The 21,072-nt window shown below is 37.1% G+C and overlaps 2 protein-coding genes across 4 annotated transcripts in view; one reads left to right on the top strand and one right to left on the bottom strand.

The window, feature by feature from the left end:
• Window positions 1–914: 914 nt before the first annotated feature.
• LOC136712874 (neuropeptides B/W receptor type 1-like) lies at window positions 915–1,901 on the bottom strand. The gene has a single exon (XM_066689691.1). It carries the CDS (start codon window positions 1,899–1,901, stop codon window positions 915–917), a length of 987 nt encoding a protein of 328 aa, XP_066545788.1.
• Window positions 1,902–17,866: 15,965 nt separating this feature from the next.
• rb1cc1 (RB1-inducible coiled-coil 1) overlaps window positions 17,867–21,072 on the top strand; it is a 56,501-nt gene continuing 53,295 nt past the window's right edge. For 2 of the 3 annotated variants that reach the window (XM_066719670.1, XM_066719658.1), the window contains exon 1: window positions 17,868–18,133. The gene's annotated coding sequence lies outside the window, so the exon portion shown is untranslated. Of the gene's footprint in view, window positions 18,134–21,072 lie in introns of all 3 variants that reach the window. The other variant, XM_066719663.1, reaches the window with a different exon arrangement.

The following is a 21,072-nucleotide window of genomic DNA, read 5'->3' as shown; positions in this document are numbered from 1 at the left end:
TTAATCCTTTGTATTTATATTTTTCTGTGAACTGTGTACCACTTGAATGTGTTCTCAGAATATTTTAAACTTTTTAAAAATACAGAGATAATGATATTTGCTTAAACAAAATGTACATAACATATCTGAGGGTGTTTAAGATTAACTATTTGGTTTACATTTCTTTATTAAACACCAAAGCTTTTCCCTACAAAAGTGTAGCCTCGCATTTAAAGAGTAATGTAACAGTTGAAATACTCATGACAATATGTGTAACATTTGTAGACAGCAGATGGCTCCAGAGGCAGTGTAAAGATTGCCATTACATACTATGGAATACCACATAGATGCACACAAATGAATCAAACATTGAATAGCCATATTCAAGATTGTTACCCCACTAGACTCTATGTACATAGAATAACATATATGAACTATATATAAGGCATCTATATATCTATCTATCTATCCATCTATCTATCCATCTATCTATCTATCTATTTGTCTATCTATCTATCTATCTATCTATCAATCGATCTATCTATTTATCTGTCTATGTATCTTTCTGTTTGTCTCCTTGTATATAATTTTAAATTACATAAGTCTAATTGGGGTATAACAAGTGTATACATATCAAAGATTCTAATATAATTAGTTAATGTAATTGTAATAGTAATACAACTTTACATTATTATCTTCATTATAATCATTAATACGTTTTAGAACAATTTTACCCATTTTCCCTTTTTGTATGGAGGTGTGTTTGCATGAATGTTTGAAATATTTGGAACATTTAAGAAACGTATGTATTTAAGACATTTATTATTATGATGACAAAATACCCGGAGAAAACATAGATATTTCCAAGTAAAGGATTAACATTTTCACAGAATCAATCAATCAGTCAGTAAATAAATAATTGCACTGTTAACATGTCATGGTGAAGTTCGACATTCGAAAACTTTTCGAAGACTTTTTCTGAAATTATCATCAAGAAAGGCGTAAAGAAAGGGATTTAAGCAACTGTTGGCATAACTCAAACTGGTGATGAAATATGAAATCCCAATGATAAAAGGTGTTTGCTGAATGTCTGTTGTCAGTGCTATAACTGTGCTGAGATGATAGGGAGTCCAACAAAAAATACAGACAGCTAGAATAACCAAAACCATTATTGTTACTTTCTTCTTAGCTTTGTCTAAAGCCTTTGCATTAGTATTCAGACGCATGCTTCTAAGTCTGAAAAGCATCATAGTATACAGGACGCAGATAGTGGACAGAGGAATAGCAAATGCCATTATTAGAGTGTATATACGACTTGCTTTCCACCAGAGGCCTTCAGGGTTGGGGAAGACAAACACACATTGCGTCCGCCCTTCTTCTGTGTGGATTTTAGCAAAGATGGTGAAGGGTAAGATTATCACAGTGACAAATGCCCAAACACACAAACACACTATCTTGGCACTTTTATATGTCCGTTGTGACAGATGTTTGGATTTCACTGTGGAAAGCACAACAAGGTATCTATCTATGCTCATTACAGTCAAGAAATAAATACTTGAGAAAGTATTGTACTGGTCAATAGATATGATCAACTTACACACAAGTTCTCCGAAAGGCCACTGCAGAAGTAGATAGTCGGCAATGTTGATAGGCAGCACCAAAGTAAACAGTTCATCAGCTATAGCCAGGTTTAAAATAAACATGTTGGTTACAGTTTTCATGTTGGAAGCTTTTAGTATCACATAAATAACAACAGTGTTCCCAGTCAAGCCAACAGCACATATTACTGAATAAATTATAGGTATGGCGATATAGAAATGTGGTATACTTTGCGTTGCTGTAGCATTGTCCTTTTCCACACTTTTCCCAAAGCAAAGTAAGTCGCTACAAGCTGGTCCAGAGTGATTAGAAATACTTTCCATTTTACTGCAGCCTGGCACAAGTTATTGTAAAATGTCTTGAACCGTTACTCTATTGGACAGTAAAGTTACTTAGGCTCGGTGATCATCGTGAACAAAAGGTGATACATTTTCATATTTAATTGAATTGAATTGAATCTTCTATCAATTCTAAGTATCTTAGTGATACTTATTAGTGACTTTGCGTGCTTTCCAGTTACTTGCTGTTGATATGTCCCATCTTCAGCAGCCCTCTTACATTAACCTGAAAGTTGTCACGGAAAAATGTTAAAATTGGGAACATCACAATATGACTATAATGCAAACAGAAGTACACTAAAAATAGTAAACGATGTACAGTTAATTGACCGTGTTACATTTATAACGTTAAACTATTCAATAGAGTTAACTTCCCGTAACCTCAAGGCATTTTACATATACAAAATCTCAATAACATTACAGTTTATTAATGTCTAGAGAAAAAGCACACATTCAACTTTCGAGTAGTACAAAGCTTACCATATACGTATGCAGATCATCCGTTTCTCCAGTTCAGTGCGTTAACACATTGTTTGTTACAAATTGGGCACTTCCTTGTTAATGTATCCCTGCTCCTTTGTGTTGTAATCCGCTCTTTTGAGTGGCGCGCAGATCTCGGGTCTCACAGGGACGCTGGCAGCGGCCGCGGTGCTGAAATGTTGGACAGCTCCCGAGCGAGTCCGCAGGCTTTTCTCCTGAACAAGTCTCTACGGGTTGGGCATTAGCCAGCCAACCAGATATGCTGTACATCTTACAAAGACATACGAGCCAATACATGTTTAATTTGTAATATAACTTGTTTGAATTATTGTTATACAATTATACCAGTATTGCACTTTAGTTGTAAGATTTAAATAAAACCAGCAGATTATAACATCACTGTGCTACTTTCTAAGAGCTGTTTAAATATAGTTGTATCTATTCAGTGACATTTTACATTTTGTAAAAGTTTATTAACAATGGATTCATTCTTGTAGGTAGCAATATGGAGTTGTAGTCATTAGTATTAACACCCCCATCCTAAGCCAATGGATTTTTACCTAGTAAAATGATTATGTGTTAAATAGACAAATTCATAATTGATATAATTGATACAGTACTTACTACATTTATACCATATGCTAGATCATATTTGTATTTCAACAGCACAACTGTAAAATGCCTACAATTTTATTCTACAAATGTTTAATATGAACGTATTTAGTAAATTGACTATTTAATTGTTCTCTGAATCAGTTTTATTGGCATATCTAAATTGATAATTAGTGGCTTCTGACTTACATGCATATTGATCAGGACGTTATAATACAAATATGAATTTCACAGATACTAAAGTGTAGGGCATAAAAATACACCAAGCAATGGTTATCATGTATATTAATATGAATGATGACATTATCTTTATAAAAATCATACAGATGAGAGTTTTTCATTTGTTTTAGTTGTCGGGTTATCTTTCAGCTACACCTCTATAATGTTTTAGTATGGCATACTTTAATTTATGCTCCTGTATTCAGATTTTTTAACATCAGAAGGAAATATGCAATGCCTGAACAGTACTATACTAGATTACTCTACTATATATATATATATATATATACAGTACTGTGCAAAAGTTTTAGGCTGGTGTGAAAAAATGCTGTAAAGTAAGAATGCTTTCAAAAATAGACATGTTAATAGATTATATTTATCAATTAACAAAATGCAAAGTGAGTGAACAGAAGAAAAATCTACATCAAATCAATATTTGGTTTGACCACCCTTTGTCTTCAAAACAGCATCAATTCTTCTAGGTACACTTGCACACAGTCAGGGATTTTGTGGGCATATAGTCAGGTGTATGATTAAACAATTATACCAAACAGGTGCTAATGATCATCAATTCAATATGTAGGTTGAAACACAATCATTCACTGAAACAGAAACAGCTGTGTAGGAGGAATAAAACTGGGTGAGGAACAGCCAAACTCAGCTAACAAGGTGAGGTTGCTGAAGACAGTTTACTGTCAAAAGTCATACACCATGACAAGACTGAGCACAGCAACAAGACACAAGGTAGTTATACTGCATCAGCAAGGTCTCTCCCAGGCAGAAATGTCAAGGCAGACAGGGGTTTCCAGATGTGCTGTCCAAGCTCTTTTGAAGAAGCACAAAGAATCATATGCTATGGCCTTCGCAGTCACCAGATCTCAACCCAATTGAACACCTATGGGAGATTCTGGACCGACGTGTTAGACAGCACTCTCCACCACCATCAAAACACCAAATGAGGGAATATCTTTTGGAAGAATGGTGTTCCATCCCTCCAGTAGAGTTCAGAGACTTGTAGAATCTGTCAATGCACATTGAAAATGTCAAAAATGTTAACTAGAAATGTTAAAAATGTTATCCGGGTGATGAGGCAAGAGTGCTAGTTTGAGAAATGGGTTACACACAAAGTTCAATAAATTTGTGAAGAATTCTTAAAATGGTCTCCATGGCTGAGGCTGGGCTGCCGGCTGAGTTCAGAGTTGTGTGATCCACCTGTGGGACCGGTCTAGGCTCTCGTGGTATGTTCCTAATTGGTGGATCTCACATGGGATAGATACATCGCCTGCTGATTTGCTGCTCATCAGGTAGCTTTCATAGGATTATTTGTATCATGTCCTCTTTGATGTTGAGAGGTGGTGGGTACAACTGACGCCTTCCAGAGCAGAATCGTAGGTTTCGATTGAGTGAGAAAGTGTCAAGCTGGCAACCAGTTGGCTGAGGCCTCATCTCCCCATGGTAGCTTCATATCAAGATGTCCATATTGACTCTAAAATGTGCACTTAGAGACAATACAGCACATCTTTCAAGCACGTTATGGCTTGCTAGAACTGACCAGACTCTGAAGGGTCAGAGATCTGGAGAGGGAGAAGAATTAAAGAATCATGACTTTATATCAATTCTTATTAATGAAACCAACACAATATACTGGTTGCTGCATAAGTATTAGATAAACTACACATTTACAAGATAACTAATAAGCTAGATCCAGAATAAAACACAAATACAATGTTATATATATATATATATATATATATATATATATATATATATATATATATATATATATCTGGTAATGAAACTATGATTTTGTTTTCTAAATTGAAATGTTTTTATTTTTATTTTTAAATATCCTTTAGTAAATTCCTGCTGGAGGCTGTAGCCTGCTGTGCACTGTAGTGCATGTCAAAATGAATTGAAAATGTCTTTGAAAAAAAATTAATGAAAATGTATAAGCTAAAATTATTCATTGAAAACTAAAACTTGTTTTTTAAATATTTAGTTTAATTAAAAGTTAATCCTAAACAGGATAGATAGATAGGATAGATTAACTATTATACCTGTTATTCGTTATGTCATTAAAGTAACTAAAGTTTAGTTATTTCAGCTCTGAGATGAACATTTGCAACCTGAACATGCATGAAAATTCATAGCACTGTTTATCTAGTTTACCCTTTAAAGGTCAGACTGTTATTTGTTGTTTGGCTCAAAAAAGTTCTGTTTAGCTTAATTTCCTTTTCTTCCCAATCCAAAGTCTTGAACACTTCAAGTTTTGTGATGAAGAGTTTTGGAGATTGATTCCTACATTTTTGAGGATCCTATGACAATAAAATAAAAATAAAGGTGAATAATTATCTTTAAGTGAAAAAGTATGATATTATGAACTTACATAAATCTTGTGTGTAACAATGTGTATAATCTGGAGAGGGAATACAGCTGAAAACAATACTGATTTCTCTTGAAAATAACTTGGTGATCTATGTTTGAGAATAGGAAAATAAAACAAGCTATTATGATGCAACTTCAGTCTACTAGACATTAAGCATGATTGTTTATAAAGATGAGTATATGTTATACACCAACAATGCTACAATAAGTGGGGGGGAATGCACACAATTTTTGTAGTAGTAACAGAGGTAATAATTATCATTATCCTTATGATACTCTATGCATACTGTAAATGCAAAGTGAGGTCACATTATTTACTAGTATTAATTAGAGGAATTTACAAACAAGCACGTATTCAACTCAATTTCTCTTTTATTACAAGCCAGGCAAATGGTATAAACAGCTTAATGGCCTGTCTGTGTGGAGGCTTTTGATGTAAAAATGTAGTGAAAGGTTACCAATACCTGCTAGAAAATTGCCCTCTTCTTGTCAGAGTACTCAGCAGGAACTGTTCTGGCTTCACACAGATACAAAGGTCTCATTAGTGTTGAAAGTGGAATGAAAACCTGGACAAAGATAAACATATTGATGTGCCCAGATTGAAAAAATAAAATTTTTGTATATATAATGTAACAATAACAATAAATTGATTGATTGATTAATGGTTCATATGGTTCAAAACCAGCAAATAATAGAAGGATATTATGTGCGTTCATATGTAATAATGCGACTTATATCATATACAGCTCTAAAATTAAATTAAATTAAATTAAATGTATGTTTAGACTGCTACAGCTTCCTGCTTGATGCTTCCATCTGTAACCCTATCCATAGGGGGAAAATTGATATAGTGATTTGTGGATTTCAGTGTCCAATGAAGAGTATGCACTGTATATTATCTACCTTTTTCAGCTTTGGCAATCTACATTATTTGCATCTCATGCAATATTGGAACAGCATGAAATTGTTCAAATGCCTTGAATAAATTGTCTTCTCAAAAATATTGACATCTTGTTTGTTATCTCTGGAAGTCTTTCTGTTAATTCACAATTGCCACATTCTGTTTCAAAACCAAATGAAGAAAATCTGTCGAGACATACACAACTCGTTCTGGTGCCAAAAGCATTTACTTGTTCCTGGCTTTTTGGAATCACAGAAGCTCATGCATTTTAATGTGGTGTTAATTGAATGCAATAGTTTAAGTAACATTTTGGTTACAGGTAGCGGAAGCAGGCAAAACAAGTGAAGGGGTAGTTTTAGTACATTAAATATATCAAATCCTTTGTAATAGTGATAAGAAAATATTTGTTCTTGATAAAATATATTTTAAACAATATTTTTACATTCAGATTCCTTCATGCATACCATTTGTTATGATACATGTAACAGAATATTGAGTGCCACATGAAATGTTCCAGATGTACACGATATTGCTCTGATAATATTTTGTTATGACAGATCTGATATGAGATTTATTTTCTGGTGACATCATAGCTGACATGGGACAGCAATCAAGATATGGAATGACACCGAATTATACTTATTATTAATTTATTTATTCGATTACTTTATCCAAGACAACAATACCAACATACAATTTATTATACATAAAAGTACCATTCTGTATGACATATATGATACTAATAATTAAAAACAAAATAAAATTCAAATATGGAGATATCGATAAACAAAAATCAAATATTGATATATGCACACATTTTGCTGTGTTATAATCTAAAATGGGATTTATTTCCTTTGTTTACACCACCTATTTAACATATTGAAGAGGCTACTCCACTGTTTCTTTGGCTGTGTACTTGGGGTCATTGTCCTGCTGAAAGGTGAAACTCCATCCCAGTCTTAAGTCTTTTGCAGACAAGCAGGTTTTCCACAAGGATTTGCCTGTATTTATCTCCATCCATTTTGACCTCTACCCTGACAAGCTTTGCAGTCCCTGCCAATTAAAATCATCCCCATATCATGATGCTGCCATCATCATGGTTCACAGTTGGGATCGTGTTACATGGGTGATAAGCTGTGCCGGGTTTATGCTTGACAACACTTTCCATTTAGGCCAAATGATTCAATTCTTGTTTTAGCGGACAACATAAGCTTTTGCCACATCTTTTGGCAATTTCCAAGCAGGAGTTTACATGTTTTTTTATTTTCAGAAATGGTTTCCTTCTTGCCATTCTTCCATACAGGCCAGATTTGTGTAATATCTGAGTTATTGTTGACACATGGACAGCTTCTCCCATGGAAGTTTTGGAGGCTGGTCTACTCTATGCAGGTTCTGGGTGGTTCTCAATTACTTGACTGTGCTCCAAGGGATATTTAATGCATTAGAAAAACGTTTTATACTCCTCCTCTAATCTGTACCATTCCACAGCTTTATCCTGGAGTTATTTTGAAAGCTCTTTGGTTTTCATGGTAGTATTTTTGATTTGAATGCACTACAGAGTCCTTACTGAGACAGGTGTTTTTAATCACACATTTTGCGGACTAGTTTTATTGCACACAGCTGGTTGCACCTGAACTTATTCAAAAGTGTCAAAGCAAAGGGGTGCATTGTTATCTAATTAACCCCCCCCCCCCCCACACACACACACACACATTTTCTCTCATTGAAAGCATGGAGTAGGTTGTGTAAATTAAAGGAGAACAATCCCATTTAAATTAATACAAATTGTAGCACTACAAAATGTGAAAAAGTCCAAGTGGGTGAATACTTCCTACAGCCACTTTAAATATATATTAAAAATGTCAAAAGTCTGTCTCAAACTTACAACATGCATTCGTATTTGAGTGAATTTCTTTGATGATGACCAAGGTAAACCTCCTGAACAACCTATCATTTCTGTGTACTAGTGACGTTAACAATGCTTTTATCTCCTTTTGATATTTCAAATACAGTCAGACAGAAATGTATATTTAGACATTCATGACAACAGTGCAATAATGTTTCATACAAACAGAAGGCAGATAATTTAGAGTGAGAAGTGAATAATTAGTAACTGTCAACTATCATTTTTTAATTATTTAATTATTGACATTTTTAACAGTGTGTAGGTTTCTCAAACATAAAACATAATTAGCATAGATGTACAGTTGTGACTACTATTATGGAGAATATTGGGACAATTCTTAATATTCAGGTTTAGAAATAATATTTTGCTAAATTAATGGGGATTTCTTAAAATTAACATATGTGGTGGCTATATCCAGAGATTTAAAATTCTCACTTAGTTAGTTTCCATTGAGTTTGTTTGTAATGCATTGCTTAGTTTTGAGGTCAATCATCATTGTTGTTAGTTATTTCTATCAGGCATCATTCATATTCATATTTGCGATCACTTGGTGCATAAACTGTGTATCAGGTATAATTTGTATTATCAGTCATAGCTTGCGATATGTATTTGGAGACAAGGATAATATGAACTAGAATTTAAAGACTCTGAATGAAGATACTTGTGCCCCGTTTCGGACGCGCCTGTTCAGAGCCGGTTAACTGGCCGCTGCTGGACGCGCCGTGACGTCCGTCCACTGAGGACACGAGTCTCTATCAGAGGACTGTGTTTGACTGAGACACCGGAGGACAGCAGACACATTGTGTTGGAGGATATAATCTCAAGAGCCGAGCGATCACGAATAAATTACAGGTTTATTAGCAGCATGGAGTGAAATCCACGTACAGAAACAATGACTGATACAGTTAATACCCGAGTGCATTAAACACTGTGATTCACAGACTAGTTACAATAAACTGGAGGATAATAATCGCATCAGCAGCCGATGGTATTAATACTGAAGGACAGCTGGCCGTGTTCAGGCTGTGTGTTGAATGTGTGCAGGACAATCAGACACAGTCAGTGTGAAGGAACACGAGTCATTAACGTGTCCATTGACAAGATCAATGAATGAATACATTAATACAGCAGAGCTGGGTTTCCCTCTAAAACATTAAGGACTGGTTTAATAAAGGCGTCCATAAACGCCATGACTGAGACGCGCACACTTACGTCTGATAAGTAAATTATAAATAATACGGCAAAAAGTATCGTTTGCAGTTACAAATCTGTAGTAAGAGTAATAAATGAAGGGAGTCACGCTGTGCCGTTTTAAATACATATATACTAGCACAAATTATGACGATAATACATATTTGCTATTTATGTTATTGTTTATTCTTATGGGAACACGCTTGTCTGAATATAATGTTGTCTCTACACGCTCAGAAACGCGTATTTATTACGCTGTGCAATGATGTAAAGCACACATAATAACACAGACACAAAGTCGCAGTGTTTCTGTCTGTTTTTAACACGAAACAAACCAAACCCGCAGTCGCTGCTGCTCCTCAGAGGACGGATCTCAGCGGCTGCTTTACAGGACGACATGGCGGACACGGCGCTTAAGACACTGGAACCGAGGCAATGGTCTGCATGTTACAGTATATTTTGCATAATATATTCATGAATATTTAATATTTTATTCAATATTTTATAGCGCCTTGGTGGGGCGTGGTGGGATATGTCAGTGATAATTTGAAGGTTATCTTCAGTAGTGGTAGTTACATTTTCAATAGTATGCAAGCGTGATAGATGTATGTATTTTAGCAGCAGTAGTATAATAGCAGCTAGTTTGGTGTCCAGCAAGTTAGAATATCGCTTGTAACATGTTGGGGAGTGGGGGTGTTACATACATACTATTGTATCACTGCATCTCCCGTCCCATAATCCCTGTGAGTAGACCAACTATTCCAACCTGGTGCAATAATACACAATTTTACAGCTTTTTAATTATGTGCACTTAACATACAGTCAAGCAACATTTCTTGAAGCTCGCATAGCTTCACACAAGCATGCAAACTATGAAGCAGCTAAGAATTATCTGATATGTCAAATCTGTTTAAATAACAATGCTACCATTTGTGTTTTTGAACATGTTAAATTAACTTATCTCTTGGTGAGCTCCTGTTTGGTTTCAGGCAGGTCATCTCTTGGTGAAAGTGCTGCTATTCAGGCCTGAGCATTAACCGCATTTGCTATTCCTTCTGTGGCTATTGGAGTGTTAGAAATGGCTTCATAGATGGAAAGGGGGTCTCATAGTGGTTCTCTTGATCTTGTGGAACAAGCTCCACAAGGGACTGCTGGGTGAGAGGTTTGGTATTCAGCTCACTATTTCACGATTGTGTAAGCTAGTTGTATTTTTTCAACCACAAATATTTAAAAAAAAAAGTTAAAAAGTAACTCCTTGTTTCCTGACTCAGGATCTTATAACCTAAGTATCCTCTAATTGTAATATTTTTGTGTTTTGTGTAGGAAATAATAGGAGGCATTTGTCCAAGACTTGAACAGCATTGATTTCCAAACTTTATTGGACAACCCAGAAGCATTAAACATTGACGCAGCAATTTAGTAAGCAATACTAAGCATGCTACACATTTCAATTGCACAATGGAAGTCAATTGCAGTCGTCTTTCAGCAGTCCTACAGGTTGCTACTCCTACAAACCCACAGCTACAAAGTTATTTGATCTGGTCTGAAACCCACAAAGCAGGAAATCTTATCCAAACCAGTACAACATCATCATCATCATCATCATCATCATAATAATAATAATAATAATAATAATAATAATAATAATAATAATAATACATGGAACTTATAGAGTGTTTTTCAAGGACCCAAAGTCGCAGAAGTCAAGACTAAAACCACTTCAGACTAAAACACCTGGGCGTGAACTGAAAAACTAAATGCAATGTGTGAATTTGTGTGTGTGTGGGGGGTTTCATGGCAAGCATTGTCGAAGAGGTGGGTTTTTAGGTGGGACTGCACGATGGTGATATTCCAGATCCTAGGAGCAACCCTCAAGAAAGCCCTGTTACTGAAGCTCTGGAGCTTGGACCTAGGGATGACAAGGTGGCCTGCTGCACTGGAACGGAGTGAGCATGTGGTTTAATAGGGTCCAGTTAGCAAACCCAATCATACACAATGAAAACACTACTACATCTAGCTGTAGATATAGTACAATAAATTGTTTATTTCTTTAAGTGTGTAATTGTATCAGAAACTACTTAAAATACTTACATGACATGTATATCTGTGAGTGTTTATGGTGCTGAAAATGCCTCTCTGCTGTCTGTCCATTACCATTGCTGAGACACTGAGATGTGAAAAGGTATGATTTTCCCCTAAAGCTCAATCCACCATGAAAGAGTATGTACTGTATAACTTTTTTCTTGCAACTGTATAGGTCAAATTATTTTTAGAATGAATAGTTCATATTACCTTTGATTCAATGAAGTCAATATTAAACATCCAAATATCGGTAATGTTAAAAACATACACACCCCATATTTTCAGATTATTTTCTTTACTCTATTCTAGTGCATGTTATTTGCCACAGTGCCATCTAGTGTCAAAATGTAGTGTCAACCTTGCAGCAATAAATTAGTTAAAGTTTAACTGTCATAGATTCTTATACAGTTTAAACATAAATTATTACTAAAGTTAAAGAGTATACACAACAAAATGGGGTAATTGAGCAAGATTAAACCAGAGATCATTTTCAACAGTACAACCCATGTTCTTTAAGATAAGGTTGCTTTTCTACTGACCATTGCTCATTTGGGCAAATTTGAAAATTACTATTGTCGAATTCAGGAATCTTGCATTCAATTATTTTTCTTTCCTTGACCTTATTGTTTGGCAGCAGGTAACACAGTGTGCTGGGGCCCCCCCATGGTCCAGCGCAGGCCAAACCCTTGACCTCAGAACCCAGCATTTCCCACTAACGTCAGATTCCCAAACTATCTGCCCCACCCCCAACCAGAAAGACAGACACACACCGCAGTCCCCACACACAGTCCCAGATCGCAACAATATGTTTGCTATACGCTGTACAGATTTTGTTTCTTTCCGGTTATAAGCATTAACTTTTAAAAACTGTAGGATATTTACCATTTTTATATACGATTAAAGTTTTAAAAATAAAATAACATGACGGGCCGCCGTTAGTTGCTTGTGCATTTTGTGTGCATATAATCAATTGACATAGAACTGACTCCAAACGCCTAAAAGCCCATTGACAAAAATGGTTTAACGACCAGAATCCCACCATCAGACCTCCACCCTGCCAGAATAGAATGGGCATAGTGGGGCACAACAGGGTTTATTTCATGTTGGGTAATTACATAAAAGGCCAGTGCTGGAGCAGAGCAATAGCTTTATAGGGCAACATTACTTTATACACAGAGGTACTGTTATGTACATATGTTTTAAAATAGTATTTGCGATGATCCAGCTTAGTTTTCATTGCAGATTAAAGTCCATATCCCACATATGAGGTAACATTTTGAGATACCATGTACAATTGAATTATGGTGACTGACAGTGTCTTAGGACATGCACTTGTGGGGCACAATGAGCAAACCACCTGAACATGACTCTGGCTTGTTGCAAGCTTGACGAATAGCTAGAGGCCAGAAATGTTGGTTACAGGCAAGTCCATTTTGTCCTGTCCACCTACATACACCGATCAGCCGTAACATTTTGACCACTGACAGGTGAAGTGAATAACACTGATAATCTCGTTATCATGGCACCTGTCAGTGGGTGGGATATATTAGGCAGCAAGTGAACATTTTGTCCTCAAACTTGATGTGTTAGAAGCAGGAAAAATGGGCAAGCATAAGGATCTGAGCGACTTTGACAAGGGCCACATTGTGATGGCTAGACGACTGGGTCAGAGCATCTCCAAAACTGCAGCTCTTGTGGGGTGTTCGTGGTCTGCAGTGGTCAGTACCTTTCAAAAGTGGTCCAAGGAAGGAAACGCAGTGAAGGGAAGCGAAGGCTGGCCCGTGTGGTCCGATCCAACAGACGAGCTACTGTAGCTCAAATAGCTGAAACAGTTAATGCTGGTTCTGATAGAAAGGTGTCAGAACACACAGTGCATCGCAGTTTGTTGTGTATGGGGCTGCGTAGCCGCAGACCAGTCAGGGTGCCCATGCTGACCCCTGTCCACTGCTGAAAGCACCTACAATGGGCACATGAGCATCACAACTGGACCACGGAGCAGTGGAAGAAGGTGGCCTGGTCTGATGAATCACGAGTTCAGGGTGTTGACTTGGCCTCCAAATTCCCCAGATCTCAATCCAATCGAGCACCTGTGGGATGTGCTGGACAAACAAGTCCGATCCATGGAGGCCCCACCTCACAACTTGCAGGACTTAAAGGATCTGCTGCTAACGTCTTGGTGCCAGATACCACAGCACACCTTCAGAGGTCTAGTGGATAATGTCATAATGTTATGGCTGATCGGTGTATATATATATTGTATATATTGATCCATTGGCTACTTGTATTTATGCTTAATTTTCAAAATAGCATTCTCTTTTACAGCAAGGTTATGGCAGCAGTAAAACACAATGTAATTTACAAGTGAATCACCGCTAAGAAGATATTCTAAAGTAATTGCCTCAGCGTCTCTCTGTTTACATGCTACATTGTAAGAGTCATTGACTGACGCATGATATGCCTCTGCATTGCAGTTTGTCTCTTGTGGTTGTCATTGTTTAGTTGTTTTCTGAGGAGTACCAGACACATCAGCATTATGCATAACTGACAAATTTGAAATTGATTACTTATCTGATTTAGTCCAACCAAAGTAAAAAGGTCAGTTCCAGGAGACATATTTACATATTTCCTTTCAACATTTTTACTCATAACCTTCAAAATATAACTGACTACGGTTATGGTATTTAAATCAGCACCTTAGTGCTTCATCATCAAAAATGATCCTTAAAACTCTGCTGAATAATGCAGAGATGTATGTCTGATACACTGACTGAAATATTAAATGAAAGTAAAATCTTAAGTATGATACCCCTGATAAAAAGCCTACATATCTGTTGACTTTTCAGGTTTTTATTTTTAATTGATTTGTTTTTTCCAGGTTTGAAAGTGTGGAAAGGAAAGGGGAAATAATGTTCAAGGGGAGTGAATACTTCCTCTAGCCATGTACAGACAGGTGACAAATGAAAGGAAAAATCTGAATAAATGAGTGGAGCAACATGTAAGGAAAAACAGAAGAGCAACTGTTGCCCAGGTGACTGAGAATGTCAATGCAGGACGTGATCAGACTCTGTCAGCAAGAACAGTCCATCGAGAACGACACAGAGAGGATATTATAGTAGGGTTGCACTGCATACACCCCTCATTAGAAAGACAAATGCACATCTACTACATCTACATGCTAATCCACTGCTCCGCTCCCTCCACTGGCTCCCAATACCGGCATGCATTCAGTTCAAGACATTGACCCTCACCTAACGCTGTCTTGACCACACTGCACCAAGTTACCTGCAGACACTCGTCTCTCCATACATCCCCTCCAGACCACTGCGCTCCTCCAGTGCCAGAAGACTAACTCTGTCTCCTCTCCACTCTCCTTCCTCCAGAGACGCTCCTTCTCATCCCTGAACACTAAGTGGTGGAACGACCTGCCCACTGAAGTCAAAACAGCCGAGTCCTTGACCTCATTCCGGCGCTTACTCAAGATGCATCTTTTCAGACAGTACTTGTAACATTAGTCCTTTTATCCCTGCTAGATAGCACTTCTCAGTTTTATTATGCTTCTTGTGTTTTCGATTTTGTTTTCCTCCTTGCTCCCTTTCCCGTAGCCCCTGACTATGCCCCTACATATTGACAGCACTTAGCTTTCACCATCCAGGATGTAGGACCTCACTTACTGTACTTGTGTAAATTGGAAATTGGAATTTGTAAAATGTATTATATTTTGAATTGCTATGTTTTAGTTAAATTGAATTTGTAATAATTGATGCCTTTACTTAACTGTATTTTTGCACTTTATTTTGCACTTATGTCGTAAGTCACCCTGGATAAGGGCGTCTGCCAATAAATAAAAATAATAATAATAATAATCTGAGAGTTCAGTGGTGCAAAAACCATAGGCACTGGTCTACAGGGGTGAGGGGAAAAAGTGATATGGTCAGATGAGTCATCCTTCACCATATTCTCAACAAGTGGGCGAGTGCATGTGTGGTGACACCAAGAGAATGGTACAGGCCTGACTGCTTGACCCCTACAGTATGTGTTTGGGTAAAATGAACATTTTTGTTTTATTCTATAAACTACTGACAACATTTCTCCCAAATTCCAAATAAAAATACGAATGGAATGGAATGGCTGCCATACACGTAGAGATGCTGATTTAAGGAAACATTGCAGTGGTCTCTTAATTCTTTCCAGAGCTGTGTGTCTCACTCTCCAGGCTTTGAGGGCTATGTGCCCTCTTGGTTTCCATGGCAATGACGGGCACCTCCTCCCACCCCACACGTCGAAGTCACTGCACCATCCCACACAGCATGCTTTAAAAACATGAAACGAGCTCAAACCCTGAATTAGCCACGTAGTATGTAGCAGATGACTGCAGACAAAGTGCTATGGTGTCACTCACCTCACCCACCACCCACACTGTGGCCCCCTCTTCCATCAGCCTCTGGATGGTGAAGGAGGGGGTGCTGGTGGGGACCAGGACAGTGACAGGGATGCCCAGTCTGCCAGCTGAGTAGGCCGCTGCCATGCCTGCATTGCCCCCTGCTAATCCAGCAGCTAATCAGAGTATCAGCGACAGCTAGTCATAGCTAATCAATGACCCTGCTGAGTAGTTTTAGTTTCTCATGCTTTGTGACTGTCAGCCAGTCCAATCATTCTCCTTCGCCATTCTGACATATGAGATCACAAAATGTGCTACCATCACGGTAAGGCCATTAACACAATCTTTCAGTCCAGCTCCCCAAATTCTTTATGTAAGAGGTTATGTCACCAAATACAGATCAAAATATGGTCTTAATTTGTGCCCCATGTAATATACTATTTTAAGTTTGACGAAGACTGGAGGAAAGAAAGTTCTATTGAATTCAATTATATTCTATTCTAACAAAATTGCCATCTATCCATCATGCCTCAATCTATTGTATCTATTCTTCACTGAATTCTCTGGAGGTTTCTTGAGATATACACATAAAATAGTCTTCGTAGTTTCTACAAATTGAGCTCTACTGGCATCTTGTGGTTGGAAAGAGAATTAAAGTGGATTAAAAGTTGAGAGCAATGCAATGTTCAGAGAATCTTGCAGCACCAGTTGAAGCATTTAGACAAGTGGGAAAGTTCATAAAGGGAGTATCTGAACATTGCAGATTTTGAAGATCGTTTTTTTAAATGACATTGATATCCAGAACAACTAGGGATGGGAAACATTTATTTTCTGTATTAACATCAATTTTACTGTATTATTTTCCTTATATGTTGTGTTCTGGTCATATATAGCCTACAACTCACAATATGTAGAAACTGCACACATACTTTTATAATGCATTATTAAATGTGAGTCGCAAAATACTACTACTACTACTACTACTACTACTACTACTACTAATAATAATAAAGTCATCGCTTACATATATATTTGCAGCAATGTTCATCTATTTAAAAAATACCTCAAAATAAAGCTGGAAACTTAGAAGTGTGTATTATTTAGATTGTAAGGGAAGTGTACAAATAATAAGTAACTAGTAGAAATAAATCACAAAAGTCTCCGTTGATCTACTACGTTAGAGCATGACGTGTTATATAGTGATTATATACATTTATGAAGAACGCAAATAAAATAAGTAGATCCACATAAATCCACACAGTATTTATGTTGCCCTGAACGGATTAGTGAGTGTTGTCATCTAAAATTGCTGTAAACATATCACTGTAAACTACGCAAACCCAGTCCAATATTGCAGAGTAAAATGCACCGGGTTGTTTCAATTTTGGATGAGCAGAATGAACGATACAGACAACCCGCGCTCTTCTCACGATGCATTTCAAAAGCATGTCATGCATGGCAGTAGAAATCAGAGCAGTGACAATCATGACTTTAAACAGCACTTGTCTTTACTCAGTTCAACCACCTGGGGTATATTTACAGCTTAAACTGGGCTGAACTGTGATCAACATACTCTGGAACTATATAAAGAAGTACAATAATAACTAAATTGACATAGCAACATATAGTTTCACCCATGACTGGAAAACAGGCGACTTCTGACTTCTATTCTGCAAGCTGCAGCATGACGCTAGCGACATTGCCCGGATGCGCTGAGTGCCCGGATGGAGGTCACCGTGTTGCCTTCCTGCAAGCCTGACTTTGCCTCACTCCTTCCCAGAGTGCACCGCGCTGCGCAGTGACGACAATAACAAAACACAGCAGCAGACACAGAAACGGGGTGTTACTTGAAATAAACATTACACAATCCGAGACGAAGAGATCGCTGACCAGAAAAAGATAACAATACACTCAACAACGTGAGAATATTGTGGACACCATATAGAAACTGAAATATATGTGTACCGTCTCCTACGTGCATCTCAAAATTATATAAATATATATTGTGCTTTGCGATCCCAGAGCAGGGTTAAAACTAGAGGATGTGATACATAAATACAGAGGTAAGGGTTTATTTCTATTGCTTTTAGTAGACACCAGTTTGATGATGGATATTGAGTGGCGATTGTGAACAAAATGTGGGGTACAGAATTGGAAATGTGATGACAAGTTGTTAGAAGGCGAATGCGTTCCTAAAGGCAGTTAATCCTACACACTCTGACAGTACAGTATCTTTTGTACTGTGTAATGACAGCTGTGGTATATGCAGGCTGACCAGCATGCAGTGGGCCTGGTAATGGTGGCTGTGGAAAACAAAAAGAGACCTTCATTTTTTGATTGAATGTGTTTGTACAAGAAGAAAGGGGAAATCATAAACGTAACGAGGACTGGAGCTCATTGCCTCTCCTGCTTCTTGGGGAAATGTTCTTTTGTGTTGAGTCTGGTGGTGGTTCGACAAAGAAATGACGTAGGCCTTGTAGTACTGCAGTTGCACTGTACACTGATAATGCATAGCTCTCCCAAATTGAACAAGTCTCAGATGTGTCCTTTTAAATATAGATGTGTATTGCTCATAATCTGTATTAAAGCAGCGACAGCGGGCACGGTACGATGTTGTGTTCATGTAAAAACACCTCTAGTTCAGTGCTGTTACGTTGGCACAACGTGACTCAGCCTGGCCATTCTTTTAGTTCACGACAGGCAAAACTTTTAACTTGGTGTTTTGTGGTGGAGAGTATATTGATACATTTGTAGCTTTTCGTCTCTTTTAGTTGTGGCTACGTAGTGGAGTGAATTAACGAGATAGCTAGAGGGAGTAGCAGCCTTTTTATTTATTTATTTATTTATTTATTTATTTACTGTATCCTTTCTGTAGCTTGTATTGTTTGAGGGAAATTGAGTTCAGTGCAGGTCATTGTTCACCCAAGCCATGCCATCTTTGTTCTTTGTTGTTGGGCATTATTGTATAAAACGTGGCTTTCTTGATTCATAATACTGGAATATTGCACTTGGGGTTGGGAATAAGGGTGCCCCTCCATGTGTAGCTGTTGTGTATAGTGTAGGCATTAACACTATAGGAAGTTACAATCAAATTGACGTGTACTTGGCCATGTCATGCATAAGACATCTAATTGCATTACAGTTGACTGAACTAAGTACAGACAGGTGTGTGAGCTCTTGTTTGTGTAGTGGCAGTACAATGTTTACATCTTTTGAGAGCTGACAATCAGTGCTCAGGAAATATCCCGAAAGCTGAAATGAGAATTGAAATGAATATCACCGAGGAAAGGTTTTATGGGCGGATTCAGTTCTTAATCTTTTCACCTCCAAAATGAATTATCGCATAATTGTTTTCTAGTGTAAGAAAACAATGGTAAGGTGAAGGTTTGTTTGGTGGAAATAAATACAAAACAATATTGACTATGTTTCTGAAGTTGGGTGATAGATCACCAAGAATATGTAAAGTGATTCACAAGGGGGAATGGTGAATACAAATATTGTGGTAACACAGAGGTAAAAGTATATAGTGTAGTTGCAGTGAAGGCTAATAATGTGAATCAGGAGATTTATGTAGGTTTCTTAAGTAGGTATAGGCTTGTTCAGGTGTACCCCAAATTTATACCACATAGTCTAGGCATAATAGTCAAATTTTAACATTTCCTTTTATTTATTTTATTTTTTTATGAAGAAATAAGTTTACATTAACATACACTAACTGTGTATGTTATATGCATTGCATTTTTGTCAGTAATACATAATACATTTTACTGAGGAAATTATTGGAACAACAGACCAAAATGCTTTGTCAAAATATAACAGGGTGTACAGCCTTCCTTGGTTCTTCATGGCTGCTCAGAGGAATGCCATTTCTGTCACAGTCCGGCTTCTAGTGCAGTGATGGTTGGTTGTTGGTCTCTGTGATCTCGTCCTCATTTGGCATTGTGGTTCATTCAGTGCTCTATTGGATTGAGGTCAGGATTCTGAGCTGGTCGTTAAATGTTGTTATTCTCTCTGAATCACCACGTTCTCTGTTATTCTTCTAGATATTCTGTTTTAGGTAGATACATAGGCCCTGATCATACATGTCCACCAATGCTGGCAGTCCACTGTTGTCCAGAATATCACATTAAGTAGGTTATTGCATATCGTGGTGCCCTTCAAGTGAACCACGCATCAAAATCTGTAGTGTTGAAATCCCAGTGTTAATAATATAGTGTTGTTTCAACACTAAAAAGATTCAGTTGGCACTTTGAGAGTTAAACCATCTTGAGAGTCAGTGTTAATACAGGGTGTCAAATTAAAGTGTGTTGATTTTACACTGTTCTGGTGTAAAACCAAAGATTTTACCATACCCACAATGAATTGTTGTAGTTTCCTGAATAATTGTTGTTTTATGGTTTTATTTTTTCTAAATAATTGTATAAATGTTAATTATTGTACATTAATTATTGTTTGAGGGTAAAATGTATCTTTACCCACCAATGTATTTATATTTGTGTTGTCAGATTTTTCTACCCTAACTCCGAACTCATGTCTTTGAGTCAACCCCAAACCAGAATGTTTGGCTATTTATCGGTTTGTGGTGGTGCTTGTAAGCATTAGTTGTATATGCCTGACCTGTTTGCGTGTTTGATTGGGTCTGGGTATTTATGTACTGAAGAATAAATTGAAAACCAATATATATTTTCTCTCTCTCTAACAAAGGACTGCTAGATTTTAATACACAGTATCAATTATACACATGCACACATTTCTGATCATCCAGAGTGTATAGAAGCAAATCTTGTGGTAATGCTAGTTATCGTTTGATTGATAAAAGCAGAGTAAACAGGGGTTTAACAATTTAATGGAGTAACAGAGTTAACAGTGGTGAGAGTAGTGCAGTGTTAAATAAAATAAAATAAACATTTATAAGAGTTGCTTATTTAACTCCCTGAGAGCAGAACTTTTAACTCTGAGGCAGTGTAAAAATGCCAACTCTATTGAAAGTGTTAATTTTACT

This window comes from Amia ocellicauda, chromosome 2 (assembly GCF_036373705.1).
Source record: "Amia ocellicauda isolate fAmiCal2 chromosome 2, fAmiCal2.hap1, whole genome shotgun sequence".
Lineage (NCBI taxonomy): Eukaryota > Metazoa > Chordata > Actinopteri > Amiiformes > Amiidae > Amia > Amia ocellicauda.
The sequence above is the reverse complement of the archived record's forward strand: the minus strand, read 5'-3'. Positions and strand labels throughout refer to the sequence as shown.